At 42.4% G+C, this 25496-nt stretch overlaps 1 protein-coding gene across 1 annotated transcript; it reads left to right on the plus strand.

The window, feature by feature from the left end:
- Positions 1-21012: 21012 nt before the first annotated feature.
- pou3f1 (POU class 3 homeobox 1) lies at positions 21013-23709 on the plus strand. Its single transcript, XM_034232720.1, has one exon. It carries the CDS (start codon positions 21096-21098, stop codon positions 22215-22217), a length of 1122 nt encoding a protein of 373 aa, XP_034088611.1. The 5' UTR covers positions 21013-21095; the 3' UTR covers positions 22218-23709.
- Positions 23710-25496: the final 1787 nt, after the last annotated feature.

The raw sequence follows: 25496 nt of genomic DNA on the forward strand, positions 1-25496 counted from the left end.
TTCAATCATTTATCCCAAGGCCCGGGGCCACGGAGCACTGTCAACAAACATTCCATTGAAATCATATCAAGCCTCTTCTGTTCCCTCGTTTTTTTGCTCTGCCTCTCACTCTTTCCATCTCCCTCTGCCTCTTTATCTCACTTGTTCTTTACACTCTGTTTCCTCTCTCAATATGCTTTTACCCACCTTTCTCTTTTTTCTCACTTCCTCCTCACCCTGGGGTTTCTCGCTCTCTGTAGCAGGGGTTTTCGTTCTTTCTTTAAGCCGCTGCTCCTCTTCCTCCCTCCCAGGACTTGGCAGCAGAGTGGTAATTTGTTAAGCTGTTCCCCGTTACTGTTTGTTTCACCCCCCAAAATTGGCATGTGGTCAAGTTGTGATCGGATCTCAAGATGAGCGCCAGTTGTACCAAGATTAGAGAAAAATATATATCTCAGGTTTAGTATTTTAACAAGGTATGGACGGCACATCATAAAACATAAACATCAATGACCGATTTCAACGATACCACCTATGCATTTGTAACATCTTTTGAACCGTATATTTTACACCAAGCACAAATATACTTTGAAACGTATGCATATGTCTTTGCAAATGCTGTGGTTTTTGGATATAGGTTGAAGTTGAAAGGAGTCTTTGATCACAGCATGTGGCTGGATCTAATATCGATGATCTAACAAATATTGAAACTTAGCAGAGGTATCATGCACCGGGCCACCCTTCAGCCCAACGACCTAACTTGACTTTTACATTGAGGAAATTCATTTTTTGAGACAACAATTAAAATGTGCTTTACAGAGATTTAATTCCCATGTGCCATTTAAAAGAAAAAAGGAAAGAAATTAGGCTATTTAGAATCAGCCAATTAGTTTCACAGCCTCTGTCTCCCAAGTTTTCCCCCTTCTTTACTTTTGGCCCATTGGTACTCTGGGAAAAATGCTGAGGCAGGGTATTTTGCAGGTAAGGTGGACAGAGGCCAAGTCTGAGTTTTTTTCTTTGCTTCCTCTGCTCTGGGCTACAAACACTGATGCAAAGCAAGAGATAGAGGAGAAGATGGAGAGGAATCTTCCACTCCTTCCCCTCCTCTCCCATGAGCATCCATCCCGAGAGAAAATCAACTCACCTGGGTATCTCCGTGGTGGAGAGTAATAAATACATGTATTGGATTAATTATTAAAGACAGCCTAAACGAAGATAGATACTATCCTCTGAAGGTTTAGCCTGATCTTAACTCAGATGTTGTTGTGATTCCTGTTGGTTGGTCAGGAGACATCTAGTGTACGTTTGCACATCTTTATTCTCTCACATTGGACCATTCCTCATATTTACTCTTTTCATTTCACCTAGTTTGTTCTCCACTTTCCAACAGTAGAGTTGACATAATTAACAATAGATTACTGAGCGATGAAAAACACTTCTTCCACCTGCAACAATGCCTCAAACACACATTCAAAATTAACCATGAACACATGACAACACTAATAAAATGGATCAAAGGGCGTAATTGAAGTGGGTCGTTCCCAGTTCAGTCTTCAGGCCTTTGAACAATATTTGGTGGGTGCACTCTCTTACTCAGCACAACAGCCACCCACAACAAAAACACCACAACAATCAGTACAAATTCAAACTTTTGTTCATTTATATCCAAAACAAAGACATCTTGAAAACAAGTCTTTCAGTATTATTTAAGAGAAGATTACTGCCGCTGTTTTTGCTCATCAAACAAAGTGTAAAGCATCTCTTTGCACAGCCGAACAGCCTCAATCCTCCTCTGGCTATTCAGGTTCACTTCCCACTGCCTTTGACTCGACAACTAGAAATCCAGAAGACAACAACAGGGCCCTTATATCAGTCCCTGGACAAAGCCAAATTAATATTTAAACATCATTATTAATGGCCTGAAGTAAAACACAGCGACTAGGTAATTAATTGATTGAGCTGGCTGGTCCATAGAGAGATTAGACCGGATGAGTGTTGTTTATCTCTGTTGTTATTGAATTATATTTGATTGCTTTGAGCGAATGATTTCCTATTGAATGTAAAGAAGGAGGAAACGCTAGTGTATGTTTGACCTGTAAGGCATATGCAGTGAGTTCATAGTATTGGAGTGATATAATCAGCTGGGGATTAAATGTCCCCTGTGCTTTCCAGCAGTATGTATGTAGTGTACATTTGCAAAGCCAGTAATCTATTGTACAACACAGTTTTACTAAGTGGAATCTGTAGACCTGTTTTCACAAGCTCATATAAGTGGATGGATTTCCACTGCTGATAATAGCAGATGCACTTGGCAAGACAATAAGTTGTGTTCTACATCATTTGGCCCACTTCCTGTATCTACTGTTGGATGTGAATAGAGTGTCAACAGAGTGCTAATTGTTGTTCGGCATTTTGATTTATCACAAGCGCAAGCCAAGGAATAACAGACGATGATTTTACATTTGGCAGGCTGTCCCCATTCCCCAGAAGCATGCCAATGGTTCTGTGTCCTGATGAAAAGCCACAATGCAGTTATTCATTTGACAACGGTAGTTACTTTGCAGGTAAAAAATGTAGAAAATGTATTTATAGCTACCTTTTTAATGTTGATGTTATTGGGCTAGCATTCATTAACAGAAAGAGATCTTTAAAGGGGGGCTTGACCATTTGATACTTAGTAAACTATTTGATTTTAATAGTTTATTTTCTAAAACTTACTTTTTATGTCCATTATAGAAGAAAAATTAAAAAAAAAAATACAAAAATTATACAAGTCACACATTTGCAAAGTCTTTTTCATTTTATTAAAAAAATTTATTCACAGGAAATTCCAAACATTTCTTCCAATACAGTTATGTGTTGTGTTTTATAGCATGAATGTCAATCAACAACACTCGAAAACATAATGTTAATATTTAAACTGGTGTGTAAACATTTGCTTTACTTTTGGCATTTGTAAAGTGCAACACACTCCAAACACACATACACTTAGCGTACAGAGTAGCATGTGAAAGGGACACTATATGTGGCAAAGTTTGTTTTGGTCTTTTTCTGACTGCCTTTTTGTTGCCATGTAAATTTGAGAGGTGTCATACACAACACACATAAATAATGTTTTGTGCAGCATATTGAATAAACTTTTCTGAGTTGCCCCAAATGTCCTTGGCTTAAAACGCATGAAAAGGTGTCCTTTCTTTTTTTCTTTTTTTTTGAAAGCATCTTGTGAAAGGAGCATTCAAGAATCACCAGGTTTTTCACAAGTTTTTTGGAAATGGCTGTCATGAATGAACATGGCGGTCTGTTCCAGTGCCAGCTGGCAGAGAAAGCCTAGCACGTCCCAGGGATGAGCGGAGGGCCAGCTGGATGCCCGCCGAGAGCTTTAACACACTCCTCACCATTGCTGCAAACTCCATCAGCCCATCCTGTTAACTGACACAACACAACACTAATTGTGCATTAATCAGTGGGTTTAGTTACCCGATCCCATGAGCCCGTGGTGCATTTCACTGGTTGTGAAGCAGAAGTCTGATATTTTGGTTTCACTGTTCCATGGCTCCCTCAAGTTCTGACTTTGGTTAGTCAGTCCCTTAAACTTATAGAGGAAATGTTTAGATTAAGCTGTTAAGTGAATTCTGGCCATATTTAAAACCAGGGATTTTATTTATGATCATCAGCGTGACAGATTAATGCCGGTTAATTCAGATTTACAATTTACAAATCAGTAACGTAATTGTTTTTGGCTTTTGGTTTTCACCACAGTGTTGGGCAACTGCAGTATGTTATTTTCATTTGGTCTTTTGGCCTTGCACAACTTTTACAGTAGATGCAGGTAACCTCCATTTCCTTTGTTTTATCCACAACTACTCAACTAAACGGTGTCAGACTGTCAGTAGGAGAAAAGGTCAAATAAGAGGCAGACAGGATTATTTAAGTTAAGAATGTACTGTGTAAGTACAAAAGGAAGATAAACAGTAGAAAGGTGTATGAGGGTCTTTGCAAACAGTATTCTTTTATCAGTAATATTTTCCAATTACATAAACCTGAAACACAACAGCGAACCCAAACAACCAGTCGATACTGTGATTTCAAGCAAGTACTGTGAAAAAATGCTCATTACACAAACGTAACTGACTGGTTTTGTGCTTTGCTCATTTTTCTGCTGTAGGCGGTAATCAATCATCGAGTCATTTATCTAGCGTCGGTGCTGATTTCCTTTATCAACTGCCAGACTCCCTCAGCTGCACAGTGTTTCTGACTTCAGGTATGCTGGCGTCCTTTGTAGAAATTATTTCTAGACAAAAAGTCAAGTTCCCATGCCTACCTGCCGTTGGCTGTTATTAAGAAAACAAGTAAGTCATACTGAGAAGGATAAAGGATACTTGTAATGTATTGTTGTGGCTATTTCAATCAAACAAATACGGATTTAGAATTAGCAAATTTTTAGGATGTTTTGTTGCGGCTGCGTATTAAAGCCAGTTTATGTCATATGTGGCACAGTGGATCAGGCCATGACGATTTCCTCTAGCACCATCCTCTTTAGATGATTTTGGTAAGAAGAAGTAAATATCAAAACCAATAAACAAATGTTGAATTTGACCTTTGACAGCAAGGCTTTTGCCATAAGTCACCCTTTGCATGTGTTGTCCTCTTGGGATGTTAGCCGTCACAGATGCAGCATGTCTGGCCTCCCTCTTCTTCTGTGGGTCAAAGCTGGCTGTGTCTGTGGTAGTAAAGCACTAAGGAGTGTGTGTGTGTGTGTGTGTGTGTGTGTGTGTGTGTGTGTGTGTGTGTGTGTGTGTGTGTGTGTGTGTGTGTGTGTGTGTGTGTGTGTGTGTGTGTGTGTGTGTGTGTGTGTGTGTGGTGTGTGTGTGTGTGTGTGTGTGTGTGTGTGTGTGTGTGTGTGTGTGTGTGTGTGTGTGTGTGTGTGTGTGTGTGTGTGTGTGTGTGTGTGTGTGTGTGTGTGTGTGTGTGTGTGTGTGTGTGTGTGTGTGTTGAAGGGGGAGTTGGAGTGTGGGTGCATGCAGATGGTTCACAAGCCAACCTTTCAATTAGGCCGGGAGTATAAATATCCGTGGCTGATTGGAATGTGGCGGCTGCTGGCACAAAAGGCTCCGCTTGGCCCCGCTCCAAGACCCCGTCGCTCACTCACTCTCTAAGTCATGCTGGAAGCCGCCCAAGGTTACTTCGTCAATGGACGCAATGATTTCTAACTCCCTGTGTCCGCCGCGACCACCCTCCCTTCCCCATCCCTGTTTCCATCCCTCCTGCTCCGTTTCCCGCCAGCTCCGTAGCTAACTTCACATTAAGAGGCCTTCAGTTGAACCCAGTTGGAGGTTTGGTGTCCCTTCTTTCCCCTCGTACCTTTTTGTGCATCAGCTGGATTTTTAAAGTCCCATTGCACTAGGCGTTAACTGTTTTCAGCTTGAAAAATGTCTAACAAATGTCCCCTATGTGATTTTATACTATATATATTTCCGCCGAAAGCGAGTGTTTGGGTTCCAGTCCAGCACCTAATCTTATTTAGCTAATGCTGCAGGTGAACAGTCCCTGCATTCTGCCTGGGGAGACCCTGTATATCCTTTGCAGATTATGGGTATGAGCTCCCAGACAATTTATCCCTCCGTCCCAAAAAGCCTGCCACTGTAAGCTGTCTGAGAAATTATCCACACACCCAGACAGGTGGTGAGGGTATGAAATGACAAAGCAGAAATGTTTTGGGAGAAGGATATGTTATCACTGTCACAGAACGATTTTGGATGTTGTGTAGTGCACAGCCTACAAATAGGATTGGAATTATGTCTGTTACAAGAGATTTGGAAGCTGTTATCTCTTAATTCTTGATTTTGCTTTAGATTTTGGGAGTTTGGTAACTTTTCTAGTACTTTTCAGCATCGTAACCAGCTGTACGTTTCAGTTTCTGAAAAAGGCCTCCTTTACACTTAAAAATGTCCCCTGTTGTCTTCACAGTGTCCCAAAGCAATAGAGTCATGCCCCACCAATAATATCATATGCCCTTTGTTAAGAAACCTCGCCTCTTCTTTTATCCTTTCACCCCTCCCCCGGTCCCCCATCTCTGTTACCCACCTACCCAAGCTGTGTCAGGGAAGCCCCCCAGTCTCTTATGCATCCCTCTAGAATCAAGAGAGATTAAAAATTAGGGGATTAGGTTCCCTCCTAACCCTGTAATCCAACAAAACAATGCTTTCTAACGTCGTGCGAGAGCTCCCGAGGCGTGGGTAAGTCCTCTGTGTCAGTTATTCCTTATGGAAGGGTTCCCTCGGAAAAGACGCGCACTCGCTTTCTGTCTCCGACCGCCGCCTCTATCCCAACCCCCTTTTTTATGATCCCAGGCTGTAATGAGGCAACATGGGAGATGGGGCCTAATATCGGCTAATAGGGTCAATGGAATAAACTGTTTTATAGAGGTCACTGTTGGCACAAGGACGAAGGAGAAGCTAAATACTCGTCTCGCCTGGTGCCAGTAGTAACAATGATTTTTTTATAACAACAATACAGTGTCAGGCAGTAATAATGATTCCGATAACACTGAGGAGCCCCGGTGATGTAAGACATGGGCGGGCTACTGAATTAAGGCCCTGTTTTAAATATGTCAGTGCCACGCTCAGACTGGAGCTATAGCTGGCCATGGGATGCACTCCTTTAATTTCATCGCTCTGTCAGCTTTTATTAAAACCCATTCGTCACAAAGAGAGAGGGGAAAAAAACGAAAAAGGAGAGAGAAAAAGTAGTAAGGGGGGGAAAAGACACAGATGGAGAGTGAGAGAGGGGAAAGGAGGACGGGGGGGAGAAGAGAGATATAAACAGAGAGATGTGGAGACAAAGAAGGGTGACTTTCCCGAGGTGCTAGATAACATAAATTGTTGTTTTGAGGGGGGGGCAAGGGTTGCGGCTGGTGGGAGGGGGCAGGAGAGACAGGTTGCCACCACCTTGGGGAGTGGGTCTTATAGGTGGAAGACAGGGGTGGTAAGGAGGAGTGGGAGGGTCTGAGGGGCTCAGCAGGAGTGATTAATGATGAATCTGGGGTATAGTGGACCAGTGGGACTCCCCATCCCCATCTTGCTCATCTGCCTTCCCCCCACCCAATCCCCGGCCCTCGCCACCCCACCTTCATGCCCATTTGTAACTGTCTTAGGGGGGGCCATCAAGGACCCGGTGATGTGCCCTCTCATTTTCTTTAAAACAAGAATGAGAAATGTGTCCAAAGATGTGTCATTTCCAAATCCAGCTTCTTTCTTTTGGATGCCTACTGTTTATTAACGTCATTAACTCGAGACTAATTATTCTTCCACTTTTCTTACTAGAGGAATTCCTTCAAAGTCTTAACAATATGACTCAGTGACTCACACGCTATTCAGTGTAACATTAACATGTTTGGATGTTTGCCTTATTGAAACCCTAACAGGATTACGTCCAAACTCCTGTCTTTCATTTTGAAGGTTTGAGCAAATCATGGGCAGAGAGATACTCAAGCGACATTTACATTCATTTGTTTTCACTGGGGACCAGGCAAGGGTTTCTGCCAGAGAGTTTCTGTGCCTGTCTGAGTGTGTGTGCGCTACACAGTGTGGCAGCCACACTTTCCTCACTCTGTCAAATAGCTTTGACTTGGCGGTGGGTTTTGAAATGGCATCAAAGTGGCCCACCGCCACATTTCCACCCCGTCCTGTGGTCCCTTACTCCCTGTCATCCACCTCTAAGCCCACGCACCCCAAGTCCTACAATCAAAAGAAAATTAAATAATGAATTATATCTTCCCGCCTTCTTCACAAAGTAAAAACATGAAAAATAAAAGACAGGAAAGGGCTTTCAGAAACACTTGTTCAATGCATTACGTTCTACCCGTGTTTCTGTCTTTCTCACTGAATAGTACATGATGGCACATGACGGAGAAGAGGAGGAAGAGAAGGAGTGAGAGAAATAGAGAGAGAGGGAGAGAGGGGGAATAAAAATGAAGTGTGACAACATATGAATTTCAAATTTCCTAGGAGACATCAAAGTGTGCCATCCGGGGTGTCTTTTCGACAAGGACACTTTCTGATTCTTAATTCCGTCCCCTGATTGTATCGCTGAGGCCCTAACGAAGAACGGAGGAGCAACACCAGTGAGTGGCATCAGGCAGCGAGAGATAGAGCAGGAAGGGAGGGAGAGGGTACGGGGAAAAGAGGGGTTGGGGGGCACAGAGGAAAAAGAGAGTAAGTGAGATCAGAGGGGGTTAGAAGAGATAGAGGAGGAAGGAGAGAAGAAAGGAGAGCCTCATCCAAACACAGGCGGCTGGGCCCTTTGTTGTTGAAGCGATCATAGCTCCTCTTTCATCAGACAGAGAAATGGAGAAGAGAGAAAGGAAGAGAGACAGTGAGAGTGAGAGCGATCCACTCCTTTTTCCGCTGGGGTGACGGCGACATGGAAAGAAGGAGGGCAACTTTTTTCACCCTTTGCATATATCAAATCAAGGCTCTTCTTCCAAGGACTTATCATGTTCCGCACACTTTGAGAGCAAAATGCTTACAAGTATAGCTGGGGGTGCATGTTAACAGTATGCTCACATTAACCTGAAACAATATGTCTGTTTGCGCTCAGCCGTTTAGCCAATGCCAACATAGTGTCAACACAAACGGTTATATATTGCTAATCGGTGGTCTTGTTTCGCTCTGCTTTACATTTCAGGCGGCTGCTCATACCGCAGCAGTCTAATTGCCTGGGAGGTTCCCAGCAGGAGTGTGGCAGGCTTCTGGCATTCCCAATTCTGGCAAAGCTCTGAGCCAGTGCTGCAGTGCCAGCCCGCCCTGCCCTGCGCCCACGCCAGGGGTCTCCTAACCCAGAAGGATCCCCCATGATGGGCACTCCCCACAACGCCTCTTTGGAAACGGATGGCAAACCACGGGGAAGCTCCAGAAAGGCCGGAAAGGTCATATTAATGGCATGTATTCATATGTAATGCACTCTTTCCTTTTATCTCTTTCTGTCACAGAAGCACACACCCACCATCTTACAGCAATATTTATGTTACCAGTAATATATAATGTTTTTCCGATAAAGACAAGTATCTATTTTGCAAATATTATGTACATAACATTTGAGTCATGTACTTTAAATACACACAAAGATAAGGCCTCCCAATTGTTGAGCAGGGTCCATATACCAGTTAAATGTTCTTTTTAGAAAACAAATTTATCTGATGCTATCAATCACAGTGATGACGAGGTTTAAGGCTTTAGTCTTAAGGCGGTTGTGCTTTACAAGTCTGGATCTATGCATCCTCTGATCCACACCAGGGCGGAGGCAGAGCTGCGGGCACCTTCAGCACACCTGGGTTTTATAGCCCTGTGAGCGTCACCTGTCCCTAGATTACCTCGGTGGATCATCTCACAGCACGGGGATCTGCTCTACCAAACCCCAAATTGTTGTAAGGGATCCAAAACATTTACAGTGTGAACACTGACAAAAATAGTTGTGTCTCAAATATGTGCAAGTGGATTAAAAATGCACGGGTGTGAGTTTACAAAACTATAAAAAACTCAAAAAAGAGGGCTGGCATAATAGAACAGCATGACTCTGTCAGGACTAGAAAGTTGTGTTATACATTTTCTTAGTTTTATGATTATAACATCTAGAATAATAGAATAGAATAATCTTCAATAAGAACTAAACTAAACGTTAACATCCTGCTATTTTAACAGTTGAGAGAATTAAGACAGAAGGTCAAGCGCACCCATGCCATGCACACCACATCACCCTAACACACAGACACACTCACAGGGCCCCTCCTTGGTTGTGGAGAGGGGTGCATGGTGAAGCAGCTGGGAGACTTGGACCCACAATGGCCCTTTAGGGCGAGACAGCCATAATCCGTCCCCCGTCCGACAGCCCCAGTGAAAGGAGGCCTGTCAATCATAGAGTGGCACCCTCGGGTCTCTAAGATGGGCGTGCTAAGATTTAGGATTTACAGTACCCCCTCTTTTCAATCTTATTAAAACCTCTTTGCAGACAGACAGAGACACATGTATGCACGTGTGTGCATGCAGGCGCACACACACACACACACACACACACACACACACACACACACACACACACACACACACACACACACATACACACACACATACACATACACAGTTAGCTGCCTCTTGTCTGTCATGGCTTTATAAGGCCCTCTAGCTGAAACAGAGCAACAAACAGAAACTAATGATTATTAATTAATTAAATTAAGCACATAATAGTTAAATAATTTAAATGTTAGACAAAAAAAGGCACATCAGACAGAAATTCATTAACACTTTTTTATTATTTTGCTTCATCAATAAACAACTAGATCATACTTCACTTACTTGAATATACACATGATGAGGACATGGTCGATTCAAATGAGCAGCACTTCAAGGACTCACATGCTGCCTATTTTAATGTTGGAGAACGACGTGTAGGAACAGAGCCGGCTGACGATCATTTTAGATACATTTCACAGGCCTGCAGTTGCATGACACACATACACCTACACACACACACACACACACACACACACACACACACACACACACACGCACACGCACACGCACACGCACACACGAACACACATACACACACACACACACAAACAGCTATGGATGGAGAGGCAACCTACAGAGAATAAAGAGGCAAAGGCTAACACACACATACACACACAGTAAACAGTTATTTAGAGGTGTCAGACACTGCATGAAATATCCTCTGGCACAGTAGCTGTGTCTATATTTGCGTGTGTGTGTGTGTGTGTGTGTGTGTGTGTGTGTGTGTGTGTGTGTGTGTGTGTTGTGTGTGTGTGTGTGTGTGTGTGTGTGTGTGTGTGTGTGTGTGGTGTGTGTGTGTGTGTGTGTGTGTGTGTGTGTGTGTGTGTGTGTGTGTGTGTGTGTGTGTGTGTGTGTGTGTGTGTGTGTGTGTGTGTGTGTGTGTGTGTGTGTGTGTGTGTGTGTGGTGTGTGTGTGTGTGTGTGTGTGTGTGTGTGTGTGTGTGTGTGTGTGTGTGTGTGTGTGTGTGTGTGTGTGTGCCAATGAGCCGTCAGCTGAGCTGAGCATTGCCCTGTCCGTTGCAGCTGGCTGATGGTGATCAAATCTAACAGACAGTGAGGACCGGAGCACGCTTTCTGCCTCAGAGACATGGAGGGGAGGGAGGGAGGGAGAGAGAGAGGGAGGGAGGGAGGGAGAGAGAGAGGGAGAGCACTGAGACTGCCTCTGGCCACCATTATCTCTTCAGCGCGTGACTGTGTCCATGTGAGTGTGACAGTGTGAAAAATGCAGTGTTTGTTTGTTTACTTACTGTGTGTATGTTTGTGCATGTGTATCTGGGTGTTTGCTTGCTCATGTGTGTGCCAGTCAGTGGATCCAAGCATGCGCGTGTTCAATATGTTGAAGCCCATATAACTGACTGGGAGATAACTACTGAGCCAGATGACATGGCAGCAAGGCCCTAATTCAACCCTCCAGCCAGGGTTGAAGCTCTTTAAACTTAGACTCTCTGTTCCTCTCTGGAAGACTGTGTCATTCACTTTAATTATTAAAGTGGACAAAGTTCTCTCTGGCTAAACGTATCCCTTGTAAAATTAATGTAACCTGCTGCTATGAGAGTAGAGAAAAGCTTACGCTAACAGAGAACACTGAAGGTTGCGTATAATAAACTCACAAAATGTTGAGTAGTGATACTAGAGTTTATAGGATCTGTACTAAAAATGATGTTCAGTCTTACATTTGATCATGTTATGGAACGCTAATTTGTTTATTGTCGTTTCAGATTGTTTGTTTCATTGGATAAATAAACTGTCGCGTCCAATTTATTTTAGTCATTTAAGTTGATTAAGGTTGGAGAAAAAGATCACAATTCTTCTTTAAAGAAACATTGTATGCTTGGAAAGGCTAGGACAAAAGACACCAGATTTCATCAAAACTTAATGTAATTTAAATGAATGTGATTGTATGATGTATTTTTTTTGAAGACAGGCAGTTGATATATGCAAGTGGTCACTTGACAGGAAAGAAATGTAAACTAAATAATGTTAGATTTCTAGTGAGATCAGTCTCCAGTGATTCAATATTAACAGTACTCTAAATAACAAGTTCAAATGCAAAGAAATGTACTGTACGGTATTATATACAGAGTATTGGGCCGAATAATTCAAAAGACTTTGTGGTGATTGATCAGTCTTATCTTGCATGTTTTATTTCCTTTTGTCTAGTCTATTTATTTGTATTGTCGTTTTATTTATTAGTCTGACAACTAATATGGCAAATGTAAGCTTTTATTTTCCCTACAGGAATAATAAACTTGTTCTACTGAACTAAAATACTCAAAACAGAAAGCAGTGCCGAGCTGGGCTGTCCTGGAGAGTCCCATCATTTAACATACTGCCAACACCTCTGCAGCCGGAGCACCACACACACACACACTCCACACACACATCAGTCACTGTGTGTGTGATAGAGAGAGAAAGACAGAGTGTTTGAGAGTGTGTGTCAGTGTGTGCGAGGAAGAGAAATGGAGATGAATGACCGTCTAATCACTCACACAATACAGCTAAGCCCAATAATGAAAACGGTTGATAAGAAGAATTAACATAAAACCTAAGTGGCACACAACGAGACAGTGGACATAAATAAAATGTCTCATGCACCATAAATCTAAACCATAAACACAAATATATATGAATCACATACGTAACTCAGAGACTTCCTCATCTTAGGCTGGAAAAAAAAGACCCTAAAGCATACGTACACATATCTGCTTCATCCTCATTTTTGCTTTTTGTTAGTTCCCGCAGAGCCGGGCCCTCCACTCATAGCACGGTGCAGCAAGTTTTAATGGTAAATCAACAAAGGGCCGACATGAAAGAAAGGCTAGCTTTCCAGTTTGCAGGGTGAAGAATTATTCATCAGCACTGTAGTGTTGCACTGCAGGCGAAAATCCTGCAGCAGCGCTCCATTTTAATTGCCAGAAAATGACTGTAAATGATACAGAGAGAGAGAGGGAGAAGGGGGCAAAAGAAGGGAGACAGAGGGGGAGAGAAAGGAAAAAGAGAGTTGGAATTGGAGGTATAAAGAACAGGGGGGGAAAAGGACAGCCCCTCCACCAACAGCTGCCCCCCAAATTGAAGGCCATGGTGATAAAAAGCTATGTGGCAATCAGAGAAGTGAAGTGTCCCCCCAGCAGCCTAAAAGAGAGATAGTGAAGGGAGAAAAGAGGAGGGCGAGGGGAACGCCATCAAAAAAGAGTGGTGGGATTAGGTCTGAGAGAGAGTTTACTACGCTCCTTATTGTGCGCCGAACCTGCAGGATTAGAGATAACAAATGTTAGCCGAGGACGGGCACCTGCTGTGAGCCGAGGGGAGGAGGAGGAGGAGGAGAGGAGGAGAAGAGGGGAGGAGAGAAGAGAGGAGCTAACCCGCTAAAACAGCAGAATGGGCTTTTGTGGCTCTGTGCAGAATTAGAGGAATGAGGGCTGAGAGAGAAGAGAGGATAAAGAGGGAGGGAGAGCAGGGGCAAAGACGTGAATGGAGCGGGTGCAAAGTACATTTGTAATTGTCAAACAGATGAAGGAGCTGAGATTTTGTGAAGGAGTAAACATTGAATTTGCTAATCTGTCGACCTCGAGGCCCGCTACGCTCGCGGCGACTGTAACACTGTCGCCAATTTAAAGTTGGCCTGAATCAAACAAACCCTGTAAATCCTGATATCAGACTGGAGGTGTAAGAAAAATAAATACAAGCAACCATTTTTTTCTAACTTTCTGAAGTCCCTCAATCTTTATCCACCCCCACTCTCCGTGTCCTGAGCACCTTTGCACCATCGTCCTCTCCATCGTCCTCTCCATCTCCTTGCTGCCCCACAGTGGCGCTCGGGTGTGTGTGGCTGAAATTGCCGCTGGGGCCTGGGGACCTCCCCGCCTGCTCTCTGCTGTGACCCCAGCCCAGGAAGCACTCAGACTGGTCAATCAACAATTAAAAGCCTGTCTGTAGCCACTAACTCAATTCAACCACTCAGCTTAGTGCTCCGTTAGAGCCGAGGCACCCAGACAGAACCGAGACAGACTCGACTGCATTGACCCTCCGCTCCTCCTCACACACACACACACACACACAGGGTGGTCCGAGCCGGTGTGGTCACTCCTACACAGCCTTACCGATGTTTGAACCTCAAGGGAGGGTGTCTCGAACAAATGCTTCCCCTAGGTAAGCAGCGGCTCAGTGGATGTACACGTGCGTTCAGACAGCGACAATTTACCTTGAGGCCAGGCCTGGACAAAAAGGTCACGACCTCTCTCTTAAAAATGTCTTGGTAGCTGCACTTCAACCTGAGGGTTTAACCCTGCTTAGCGTTCAATACTGAGTTTGACCTTTTCTTTGGTCTGACTTAAGGCATTTACTGTAGTGGCCTGTGCATTAGGAGAGTGTGTGTGTGTGTGTGTGTGTGTGTGTGTGTGTGGTGTGTGTGTGTGTGTGTGTGTGTGTGTGTGTGTGTGTGTGTGTGTGTGTGTGTGTGTGTGTGTGTGTGTGTGTGTGTGTGTGTGTGTGTGTGTGTGTGTGTGTGGGGTTGTTGTGTGTGTGTGTGTGTGTGGTGTGTGTGTGTGTAGGATTTCAATTTGTGTATGTAGTTGTACATACATGCATGTCAATTAAAAGCACCTAAATAAAAATGAAATGGAAAAAAAACCATTAATAATAGCTTTTTAATAGCTGACACACTGACACCCTTTTAAACACAAGCTCATATTCACTCATATTCACACGCTTCACTCACCACATATGTTTAGCATTATCCAAATTTTAACCATTTTATCACTCACTGCTTGAAAAAGAAAAAGGACTTGGAAATGTACTATAAAAACAAAAGCCAGAGAATAACTGCAGGGGCTGGTAAACGAAGCATAAAGACCCCGAGTGACCGAGGGGAATTATTTGGCTCCATTAAGCAGGCATTAACATGAATTACTATCTAATTAAAATCAAACAGCTCATTAATAACTTTGCGGTGGGGCCTTAGTGTGGAAGTTCTTGTGTGTGTCTGTGTGTGAGAGAGTATGTGTTGTGTCGTGGCCAAGAGAGCAATCAAGTGGGATCAAACTAAGCAGCTGCCCCAAAGGAGAGTCGGGGTCCGAGAGGGCTTACCTGTGGAACAGAACAACTGCTCTGAATTAGCCAAATGCAAAGAAGATGTTCTCATCCAAATAAAGTTAACTTTAGTCACTGTTTAATTCGGCTGCAGCGAAATCTATTCAAACAACACAGAAATTGACACCCGTGTGGCTTAAAGGTTAAGGTGCTAATTTCCTTGGTTTTTAAATCACACATTATTCCCTTTTTGTCTTGTTGTAATCTCCCTACTGTCAGTTCTTAAGTGAAGGCCTGACAATTGCCAACATTGTACTTTAAACAATCTAAACATATATCCATTTTAGAAAATATGAACATGACGAAAAATATGTTTTGGGGTTAAGAGAACTGCTTTAAAAATATTAAATTCATCTTTTTTTAAAGGAAAAATAATAATTAAAACAAAAGCAATAAAGGGAGATGCTAAACAACATGATCAACAATAATGGGCCTTCACATAAACCTGACAATCACAAAGTGGAGTTTCACCAAAGAAAACTGTTCCAACAGCAGCTAAATGTTGTTTACATAAAGTGCCTGCTCATACTCAACTCAGGATAAAGATGCTGGAATAGAAATAGCAGTCACACACACTGTGACATTATATGTGAGACACGTCGACTCACTCCTGCTGGGTCGTGGCCTTCGTGTTGGCCAGCCGCTCAGCCTCGCAGGATCTGTCAGGAGAAGAGAAGAAACAGGGGAGAAAGAAAACAAGAGGGTCAGAAGTCTGAGAACAACATGTTACCGGTCTGATCGTCAACATAACGAGAGGACAGAAGAAAAGAGCGTGGAGTTGCAGGCAGGAGAATTGACATTTGATTAATCCTCGTAACAAGACTGATGTAATAGCTGTCAGTCCATATGTGTGAAACCTAAGACCTGCACTGATTTAACCATCCTTAATAATGCAGCCTCAGCACGGAGAAACCAAAAACTTCTGGCCCGTCTGCCAACCCCCTCGCATGTATTGATAATAGAACCTCATTGTTGTAATCCACAAGATTGTCCAAAAGCAAAAGCTTGACAATACAACAACAGAAAGAGGTGAAGGAATAATGATAGATAGTCCTTAGAGATGGTGAGTGAGTAACACAGAGAGAGCGATATAGAGTCAGGCCTCAAATGTATGCCAGTGCATGCATCAACCAATCCCCTCCACCTCTCCCCCTTCTCCCTTCTTCTGGCCAGGAGCTGTTTACCTCTCTATCAGCGGTGCTCTCTAAAAGCAAAGACCCCATCCATATTCACCGGCCTCAAATTCCTCTGCTTATCTCCCCCCAACCCTTGAAAAACCTCCCCGTGTTCCCCTCTGCACATACATACATACATAAACACGTCTTTATGGAGGCAAGAGGCAAACACGCTGGGCTGGGAGGGGGTCGGGGATAAGAATCACCTTGAATTCAAAGCAGAGGATTGTGGGTCCTCGGCGGGCGGACGGACAGACAGCCACACGGGCTAAGGCTCAGGCCGCTGTGACACACAAACCATCAGACAGGTAGAGGGGGCTTTAGGGGATGGCAGCAGATGTGTGCACCAAGGGCCATTGGCATTTCAGGGGATTTGTAAAAGTGAGGTGTGATGCTTATGAAATGTTGGGTTGTTTGATGATATGCCTCATTAGGGGGCAGGTGCATGTACGGGTTGTGTTTGAGTGTCAGTTTCTTCAACCTTGTGGAGTAAGAGATGATGTCATATCAGAGAAATCAACTGCATTTTCTAAAGATTGTGTTGATTTGTCATAAAGTGACTCCAAATAACTCAAGAAATATCTTCAGATGTTATTGAGAATCTAATTGGATTAGCTGTTATTCCCAACATGGTGATTTGCATGAAGTGGACAAATCACTTGACTGCTTTGAAAATGGGAGCGGGAGCCTGGCTGATAAGAGTTGACAGTGTAAGTGAGGGCTCAAAGAGTGCTTGAGCAGAAGCAGAGACACATGGAGTACAGGGGGGGACCGGTACCCCATTCCTCTGCAAGCTGCGTTGTTTGGGGATTGAAGTTGGGAATTCTCTCCACTACTAATTGCGCGCTGGTGCCATTCATGAATATTCATTCTGGCGTGTTCAGACCCCGCCTAATTAGCCGAGAGATAGAGGAAGAAACTCGCACCTTTTACCACAAGAGAAGCGTTTCCCCCCCGTCGCATTCTCAGGGGGATGCTGGCAGAATAGCCCAAGTTCATTAGCCAAAAAAGAAAGAGAAAAAAGTTACCTGAAAAGCACGGGACGATTTGGTCTTCAAAATGGATGGGCAAACAAGGTTTTTTGTTTTTTTTGCTAGTGCATATTTAGTGCCTATTACGCATGTCTATCAAAAAAAAGAGAAAAACTGGAAACGAAATACAATTATCTGATTGAGTGAGTTGGTGGATATTTTTCTACTCGCTGTAGTTGGGGGGAACATCACATGAATTTTAAAATCTAAACATAGCTTGTGGCTGGTCGAAATGTTCCCCATGGAATTGAGGAAGACATGTATTTAACATCTAATATGAGGCCGAGGCTGTTTTAAGAGTGTTATTTCAGGTATACCTGTGGAAATAAAACTAGATCATTAGCTTTAACTTTATTTCGAAATGTAATGTTAGCATATACATGTATAGCCTTGGGATGAGGACTTAAATAACCTGCTGCAACTTTTTCGAATAGAAAAACGATTCTTTACAATAGAGTTTGGATTTGTTTGTGATTAATAACAAGGTTTTTATTTCTTTGTTAATTTATATTTAGCATCTAATTTAAGAGTGCCGATAATGCAGTGACGTTACTCCACAATGCTCCTCTTAACTATTTGTCATGGGTCATTTTATACATTATTATTTACATCCCTATTGCTCTGTTATCCCTTCAGAAAGAGAGAAAGTTGTTTAATTGAAGGGTCACGGGGTCCTATTGGTTGAGGTGCGTCCTGACAATAACTGCTGCATATTAAGTAGCCTAGACTGGGGAAAAGATTAACACGTGGCTGACTGGGAAAAGAAAACCTCCTCCACGCTACTAAATAATGCTCTGAAATGACAGTACGGAAATACAGTTAATGCATTTAGTTAAACATCCTTTCCAAAAATAAATTGATTTATATAAAGTCCTGCCCATGTTAATTCTTTACAGATATTAAGTTTGAATGTATTTCAAGTTCTTGCATGTTCACGTTTTGACAAGACAGCACAGGAAAATACTCGCGAGAGAGTGAAGCATAAATCAGAGAATTGTGTTTTCAGGGTGATACAAAGAAGACTTGTGCACACACTTATTTCTGGTAATGGTCCCCCCCAAACTTCCTGCACACTCATCTCTCTGCGGGTCACTCTGAGTGTGCCTCGAGACTTTTTTTCATTCCATTTTTTTAAATCCATCATATCGTGTTCATTTCCAGCCGCTTTTCCTGTACGGCGTGTCATTCACCACTAAGTTCTGTGTGATCCCTTTCATCGAGCGCACCATGGAAACCTAGTGAGTCCTGGCAAAAATGCACCTCAGCGCACACAAGGCCATATTCTTTACAAAAGGGCCAAAGCATCTGGATCCTTCTTTTCCAGCAGCTCCTCGCTGGCATGGCGAAAGCACAAGACTGGGTCTGTGTGTCAGAAACCACTGCTTTTTATAGACTGGGAGACAAGAATGACTGAATGGCAAACGCATCTTCATTAACTGACAGCATGAAGCTCCGGTCCCTCATAGCAGTGACACACTCAGGAGGTCTCTCATGAGTTTACACTGACGATAAGACATGCTCTGGCTTGCATTTGACAATAACGAGTCGCGTTAGAGAACCATTGTGCATCATTGTCTTACTTGTTTACATTTTATATGATTTTCCCGAATATATTCTATACAATATAAATAACAAATAATGCTCAGTTCAATAAATATGTCTATTAGTACGTTTTTTATATTTAAACCAATTGTTAGATGTTATACATTATGCAGTTTAACTATGCACGTAATTGTTAGAATGTATTTATTTTTTTGCAAAATGTTACATTTAATAATAGGAAGCGTTTCTTAAATTGAGATATAATACATACTGCCAATGCACTGCAGTGAAAAACATCTTCATATCATCTTAAAATCTGACTTTGTTACAAATTAATTGCCCTAAAATGACACGCCGATAACTCGCAGAGGTTGTCTTCCACTCATCTCAAATATATATATATATATATATATATATATATATATATATATATATATATATATAAAGGATGGGTGGACAAAAACCACGCCTTTCAAAAGATGATGACGAGCACCTGTGACCCCGACAACATTTTCCACACACACACTCACGCGCTCAAACACACACGCCTCATTGTTACCGCTGAAGACAAGAGTAGGCTACAGCAAGGACGCGGTCACAGCAGAAAGAAGACAACATACCTTTTAGTCTTGTAGTCCCGGATTAAAATGAACATGAGTTGAGTCGTCCTGTAAATAGACACAGAATAGTCGCATGGGGAAGATGACAACAAACAAACACGCGGCAGAGATAAAAAGGCAAAACATTGCTTTCAGGTAAATGATTAAAATGGGACTGTTGCGCCTGAAAACCCTTCCAAAAAGCTCCTGTTTTAGAAGGAGAGGAACATGTGCCTGATTGCAGAGTTTTAGGCGAATGGAACGGGAGAGATGTAAGATTTGTTTAAAGCCCCGCATTTCCATTTAAGAACGTGATTGTGTTTGCAAAGATCCCTTTCAATCTTCGCATCTCCCCCCCTCTCTCTACCCCTCAGCGTCTCTGAGGCTGCTTTGCAATTCATAGAATTGGTAATTTGCTATTGGGACAAAACGTGAAGGGAAAAATAATCAGATCAACCGGGAGAGGCTAGTGAGGAAGGAGCCAGGAGGAAGAAACACAAGGTTTCTCTCTCCAAGTTGCTGCTTAGTAAAATGCTTCAAGAGGTAAATTATATACAAAGTATAGCCTATATTTTATTTCTTAAATCGGTTAAATCTAAATGTCCAGGGAAAACCCAAAACTGCTGCAGCAGCTTGGCAGTGAGGATAAATGTCATATAAACAATACATAAGACTGTTGTATGATACATTATGAATGATTATGATCAGATATGGTAGGCTACTAAACCTTGATAACGTAGGCTACATTATTTCAAAATAGGATACTGAATAAATAAATGGTGTATAATATCTGTCACCTGCTCTATACGTGCGTGTGTGCAGGGGTGCATTTAGAGCCTATCATAACTAAGTGGGAGGTGATGATGAGATCATACAACATTGAAAATTACCGAGACAATACAAATAAATGACATACGCGGAGGCTTTGAAATAGAGCAAATGCTTTTCAAATTTGTCACACATTTACAGGAGCCTTCACAGACATCTCATGGCGCTTATTTACACGCCTCTCGTTGTGTGGGTGGCTGCAGAGCCGGAGCATCGCGCCTTATAAGCTATTTAAAATGAGCAGCGCTATAATCATCAGTGACCTATTATAAAGGTGCACGGGTGCGTGTGTGTAAGTGCATGTGTGTATGTTGGAGGGGGAGCAAGCGTTCAAAAAGATCACCGTACTCCCCCACGTGGTTATTTGCAAAACAACCGATCTAAACCCGGGGAAACCTAATCAAACCCCGCTGCTGCAGCCCTTCTTTGGAGAGAATAGGAGGGGGAAAGTAACTGATAGACGGGAGGATATCTGTGCGCAGGTATACAAAATGAGATGAGAACAGTTAAAAACTCAAAGAGACATTTAATAAATAGAACATGTGTTTTTCTATAACATATGTAAGATCGGCGCTCTATCCATCCTGAGCGAAAAATGCGCTGTACCATGCTCTGAAACCCTGCGCCTATTGAATATGTCCCTAGTGGGCTTGAATCGGAGAGGAGCCAATACAAGCAGAAGGGAGGCGTGTCTTCGCTCTTCCCCAAGACCTCCCAGAGCAGGTTGTTGCGTTTTGGCTCTAAAGCCTGGAGACCTCCGAAGTGCTCGTCAGTTTTCGAAGTAGGAGCCATGGCGACAACAGCTCAGTATATTCCGAGGAATAACTCCTTACCGTCCAACCCGCTCATGCATCCGGATTCGGATAGGATGCATCAGGGGACGACCTACAGAGAGGTGCAGAAAATGATGCACCACGAGTACTTGCAAGGGCTAGCGGCTACCAACACGGGACACCCGATGAGCCTGACGCACCACCAGTGGCTGCCCACCTCCAACACCGACTGGTCCAGCGGCACCCACATCGGACAGCAGGAGCAAAAAGCCACCGTGCAGACGAGGGAGGACCTCAGCAGCGGCTTCCACCACAGATCTCACCTGGTGCACCAGCAGACGCAGAGTACCCACCATGGTTCGTGGGCACCCACCACAACGCACCACTTATCCCCGCTCCCCCCTGCATCCAACGGTCACCAGTCTCTGGTGTACTCGCAGCCTGGATACACAAACCTTAACGCCATGCTGAGTCCCCAGCCCGGCACCTTGCACCATGGCATGCGGGACACGCTCCACGACGAGTCGGGCAGCCACGACAACCAGATGGAGTCGCCCCAGCAGGCGTTCAGCCACCACCAGGACCAGGACGAGGACGCGCCCAGCTCCGACGACCTGGAGCAGTTCGCCAAGCAGTTCAAGCAGCGGCGGATCAAACTGGGCTTTACGCAGGCAGACGTGGGATTGGCCTTAGGCACCCTGTATGGAAACGTCTTTTCTCAGACCACAATCTGCAGGTTTGAGGCGCTGCAGCTCAGCTTCAAGAACATGTGCAAACTTAAGCCGCTCCTAAACAAGTGGCTGGAGGAGACAGACTCTAACACAGGCAGTCCCACCAATTTGGACAAGATTGCTGCGCAGGGCAGGAAAAGAAAGAAGAGGACCTCCATTGAAGTGGGGGTGAAAGGGGCGCTGGAAAATCATTTCTTAAAATGCCCAAAGCCGTCAGCTCATGAAATCACCAGTTTGGCCAACTCCCTGCAGTTGGAAAAAGAGGTTGTGCGCGTTTGGTTTTGCAACAGAAGACAAAAAGAGAAAAGAATGACACCAATTGGGATCCCTCACCCGAATATGGAGGACGTATATTCCCAAGCAGATACCCCTCCTCTACACCGCACACTACAGAGTCCTGTACAGTGACTATTTTCATGAACAATCCGATAATAACCGCGGGGGGATAGGAAAGGGACTATGGAGTTTACAGTATTTAAGTTTGGCTTTTGTTTTCCTGAGAGAAAAGAGACATGGAAAAGTTGAACAGATGAGTTTTGTCCTTAGTATTCGGAGATCGTCATGTCCAACAAATAGATGGCAAGAGTGAAAATGTTAAGAAGAAAAAAAATCAAGAAAAAAAGACAAAAAAATATTCGCTATACTGATTCCGTGCGTATTTAAAGTGAAACAAAGATCTTTATTTACCAAATTATATGGAGGAGAAGGCATATAAAGTAAATTTGATATCCCATGGCTGTTTCAAATGGGGATTAATTTAATGTGGCAACTGAGGCCATCTCCTCCTGGTGTTACATGAACTGTTGGCGCTCACCAGAATGAGGTGGTTGCCTGAAAATGATCAACACTGGAGACGAATAGCCAACACTGAATGAACATTTTGCTTTTGCAGGCTTAAACTGATTAACCAGATTTCTGAATATTAGTGTATACTTTCTTTGTTATATTAAGTGTGATGTTTTGGTTTGGAAATACTTTAACTTCAGTGTCTCTCTTTCTGCAGACTGTCTATGATTTCGTTCATTATTTTTGCTACTGTAACTCATCAGAGCAGCCTCTATTTTTTCTGTTTACTCAGTGGGAGTTGATGGTGGAAAAGTGATGGAAATTGGGCACCCGAAAAAAAATCATAATTAAGGTCAAACATATTTCAGAAAAATGTCCAATGCAACAGGACGTTTAAGTTCTGACTGCATGCCTTAAACAACATATTTAAAGCTTTGCAGCTGACCGTCGAAATTTGCAAACAGCACCAGACGCTAAAAGGGGAATTCTTAAATTTTATTTTATTTGGGGGGGGGGGGGGTTTGATTGTTTTCAAATTATTGTTTTCTTTGCATGGAGCACTTATTCTTTCGTTGATATTATTATTGCGATTTTATATTTGTTAATACAATTGTGAGTGGAGCAGATCTCCATCGGCTTAAACACAATAAATCCCATGTTTACAGGTTCCTGGTTATCACCACAGAGCGCTGTCAGCTCACACTGCTCACTGCCTGTTAATCCTGTTGTATTCCAAACATTTCAAGAGAGATTGGTCAAATACGAAATGAAAAGTAATAATAACTCAGGTAACTTCAGTGCCCCATGTCGGAATATCACGCCTGTACATGATTTATTTTGTTCCTCTGTGTTTTAGTTCTTTCAATCTGGTTACAACCACACCGTTTTCCTTTGTCCCCTAAATCCATTGTATTATATTAAAACGCTGGATTCGGAGAAAAAGAAAATAATAATTCCTTAAGGAGGAGCGATGAAGGGACTTAACTTTAGATATATTTATTTTTTTCTGACCTGAAAAGAAATCTTGCATTGTGTGTCATTTTCTCAAAGTTGGACCAGTCCAAAAGCCTACAGCAATGCTATTCAATACAGATGAGGGAAACGTTTTTTTTTTCAAGAAAAAATAATAATAGTAAAAAAAGATTTTAGAGAAAATGTTGCCAGGATTATTTCCGAAATGTAAATATGTCCAATATGTAAACTTGTATTTGTTCTGAGATATTGTTTTGTTTTTGTTTCTTTCCGGGCAGTTTTGTACACTTACTAATTCCAAGAAGATATTTTAATATGATTTCATTTATGAATCTGACCATTTATATATATATATTTATTTCTTAAACGTGTTTGGAGCTTTTTGTTTAGCTCTGTTAATGGTTATGTTGCAGTGGATTTCAGTATGTTTTTCCTTTTTGTTTACTACATTGGTTGTATGTTGATTGCTAAATGTAGACTGCAAAGTCACATTTATATTTATGTTATAGTAATATTTTATTACTTACATAAAACATATATACAAGAAATGGTCTTTTGTCTTCATTAAGATGCAAACCACTCGCCCCTTTGTTGTTGTCTATTGTAGCACCACCAGGCAAACAAGATAAACATGGTCATAAAGTTTAATGCTGTTCGGTGTGCGGAGCAGCTCGCCATGTGTTCAGTTAGCAGTGATTCGTTATGTAACAAGAGGTCGTTTCAATCAGAGGCTGTGTACATGTGCTGTTAAAGGGAGTAGACAACAGTATTTTACCTCAGGCATTCCCTGCTACATTCACACAGTATCTGACGTTGTTCACATCTTTGTGTAATAATCGCAGTATTAAATTGTGCAATATCAACACGGAATTATTGTCTGTTCATTGAGTGACGACTATCATTATTTTTATGATGATAATTATTATTAGTAGGCTCTTAGGATGATTATTCTTATTCTTATAAGTTGTAGGCCTAGTCTTTATGTTTATTTAGAGTAGTCTAAATAGGCCTCCCTCAATCACACTGAGCTGTTAGCCTTATATAAACCTTCATCCCCTGTCATGTGTTAAGCGTTTAAAAGGCAAATTGTGACGAATCTTTGATCTGAGACAGAAGTGCCTGCAGGCAAAAAATCTGCCTCCTTTCCAAAGATAGCGAAAACACATTAAGCATCAACAAATAACGGCAGGCCCAAAAGTTTAATAACTGGAAGGACAGGCCAACATTCACAGGCAACATATATGAATGTTTTTAGCACCTAAATACATGTGAAAAAATCTCTAAATCATATAGCTATGTAATGTTGTCCAAAAGTTGTCTCATATTACGGGCCAGAGCGGCTGTGCGCAATGTTTCTACATTTACATCCAAATATTAGAGCAGGATACAGTTTGGGTACATGGAGAAATTCAACGGGGCGTTGCATTTTAATTCCTTCAACTACATTTACGGTTTTATAGGCCTATATACTTTTTTAAATCATCGTGGAAAGTAAAACGCTGGAGAAACAAACTCTACATATTCGAAGATACTTAGAATACAATTTCTAGGGTTTGTTGAATAATTTAATCAGTATACATTAAGGATTTTTTAATTAAGTATCTTAGACACGTTACATCAAACATAGTTATATGTTATACGGCTGCATGGTTCCTCAGTGAAAGTGTCTCGTTATCTAATACAATTGTACGCAATACCAAGTTTGGAGTATAATCCGCTTTCAAAAGAAAACTGGTTCATATTTTGGAATTTGAAATGTACTCGACTATTATTCATTTTAATGCAATTTTTCAAAAACCATTAACGCCTAATATCCACGAATATTTTCCTTCATTAGTGTTTTGCGATTATGTTTAGAGAGATGAAGTTGGGTGCCACGAGTACAATGTGTCATGCAATAACTATTTTACAAAGTTACAAGACAGAATA

This window comes from Gymnodraco acuticeps, unplaced genomic scaffold, assembly GCF_902827175.1.
Source record: "Gymnodraco acuticeps unplaced genomic scaffold, fGymAcu1.1, whole genome shotgun sequence".
In the NCBI taxonomy this organism is placed as follows: Eukaryota; Metazoa; Chordata; class Actinopteri; order Perciformes; family Bathydraconidae; genus Gymnodraco; species Gymnodraco acuticeps.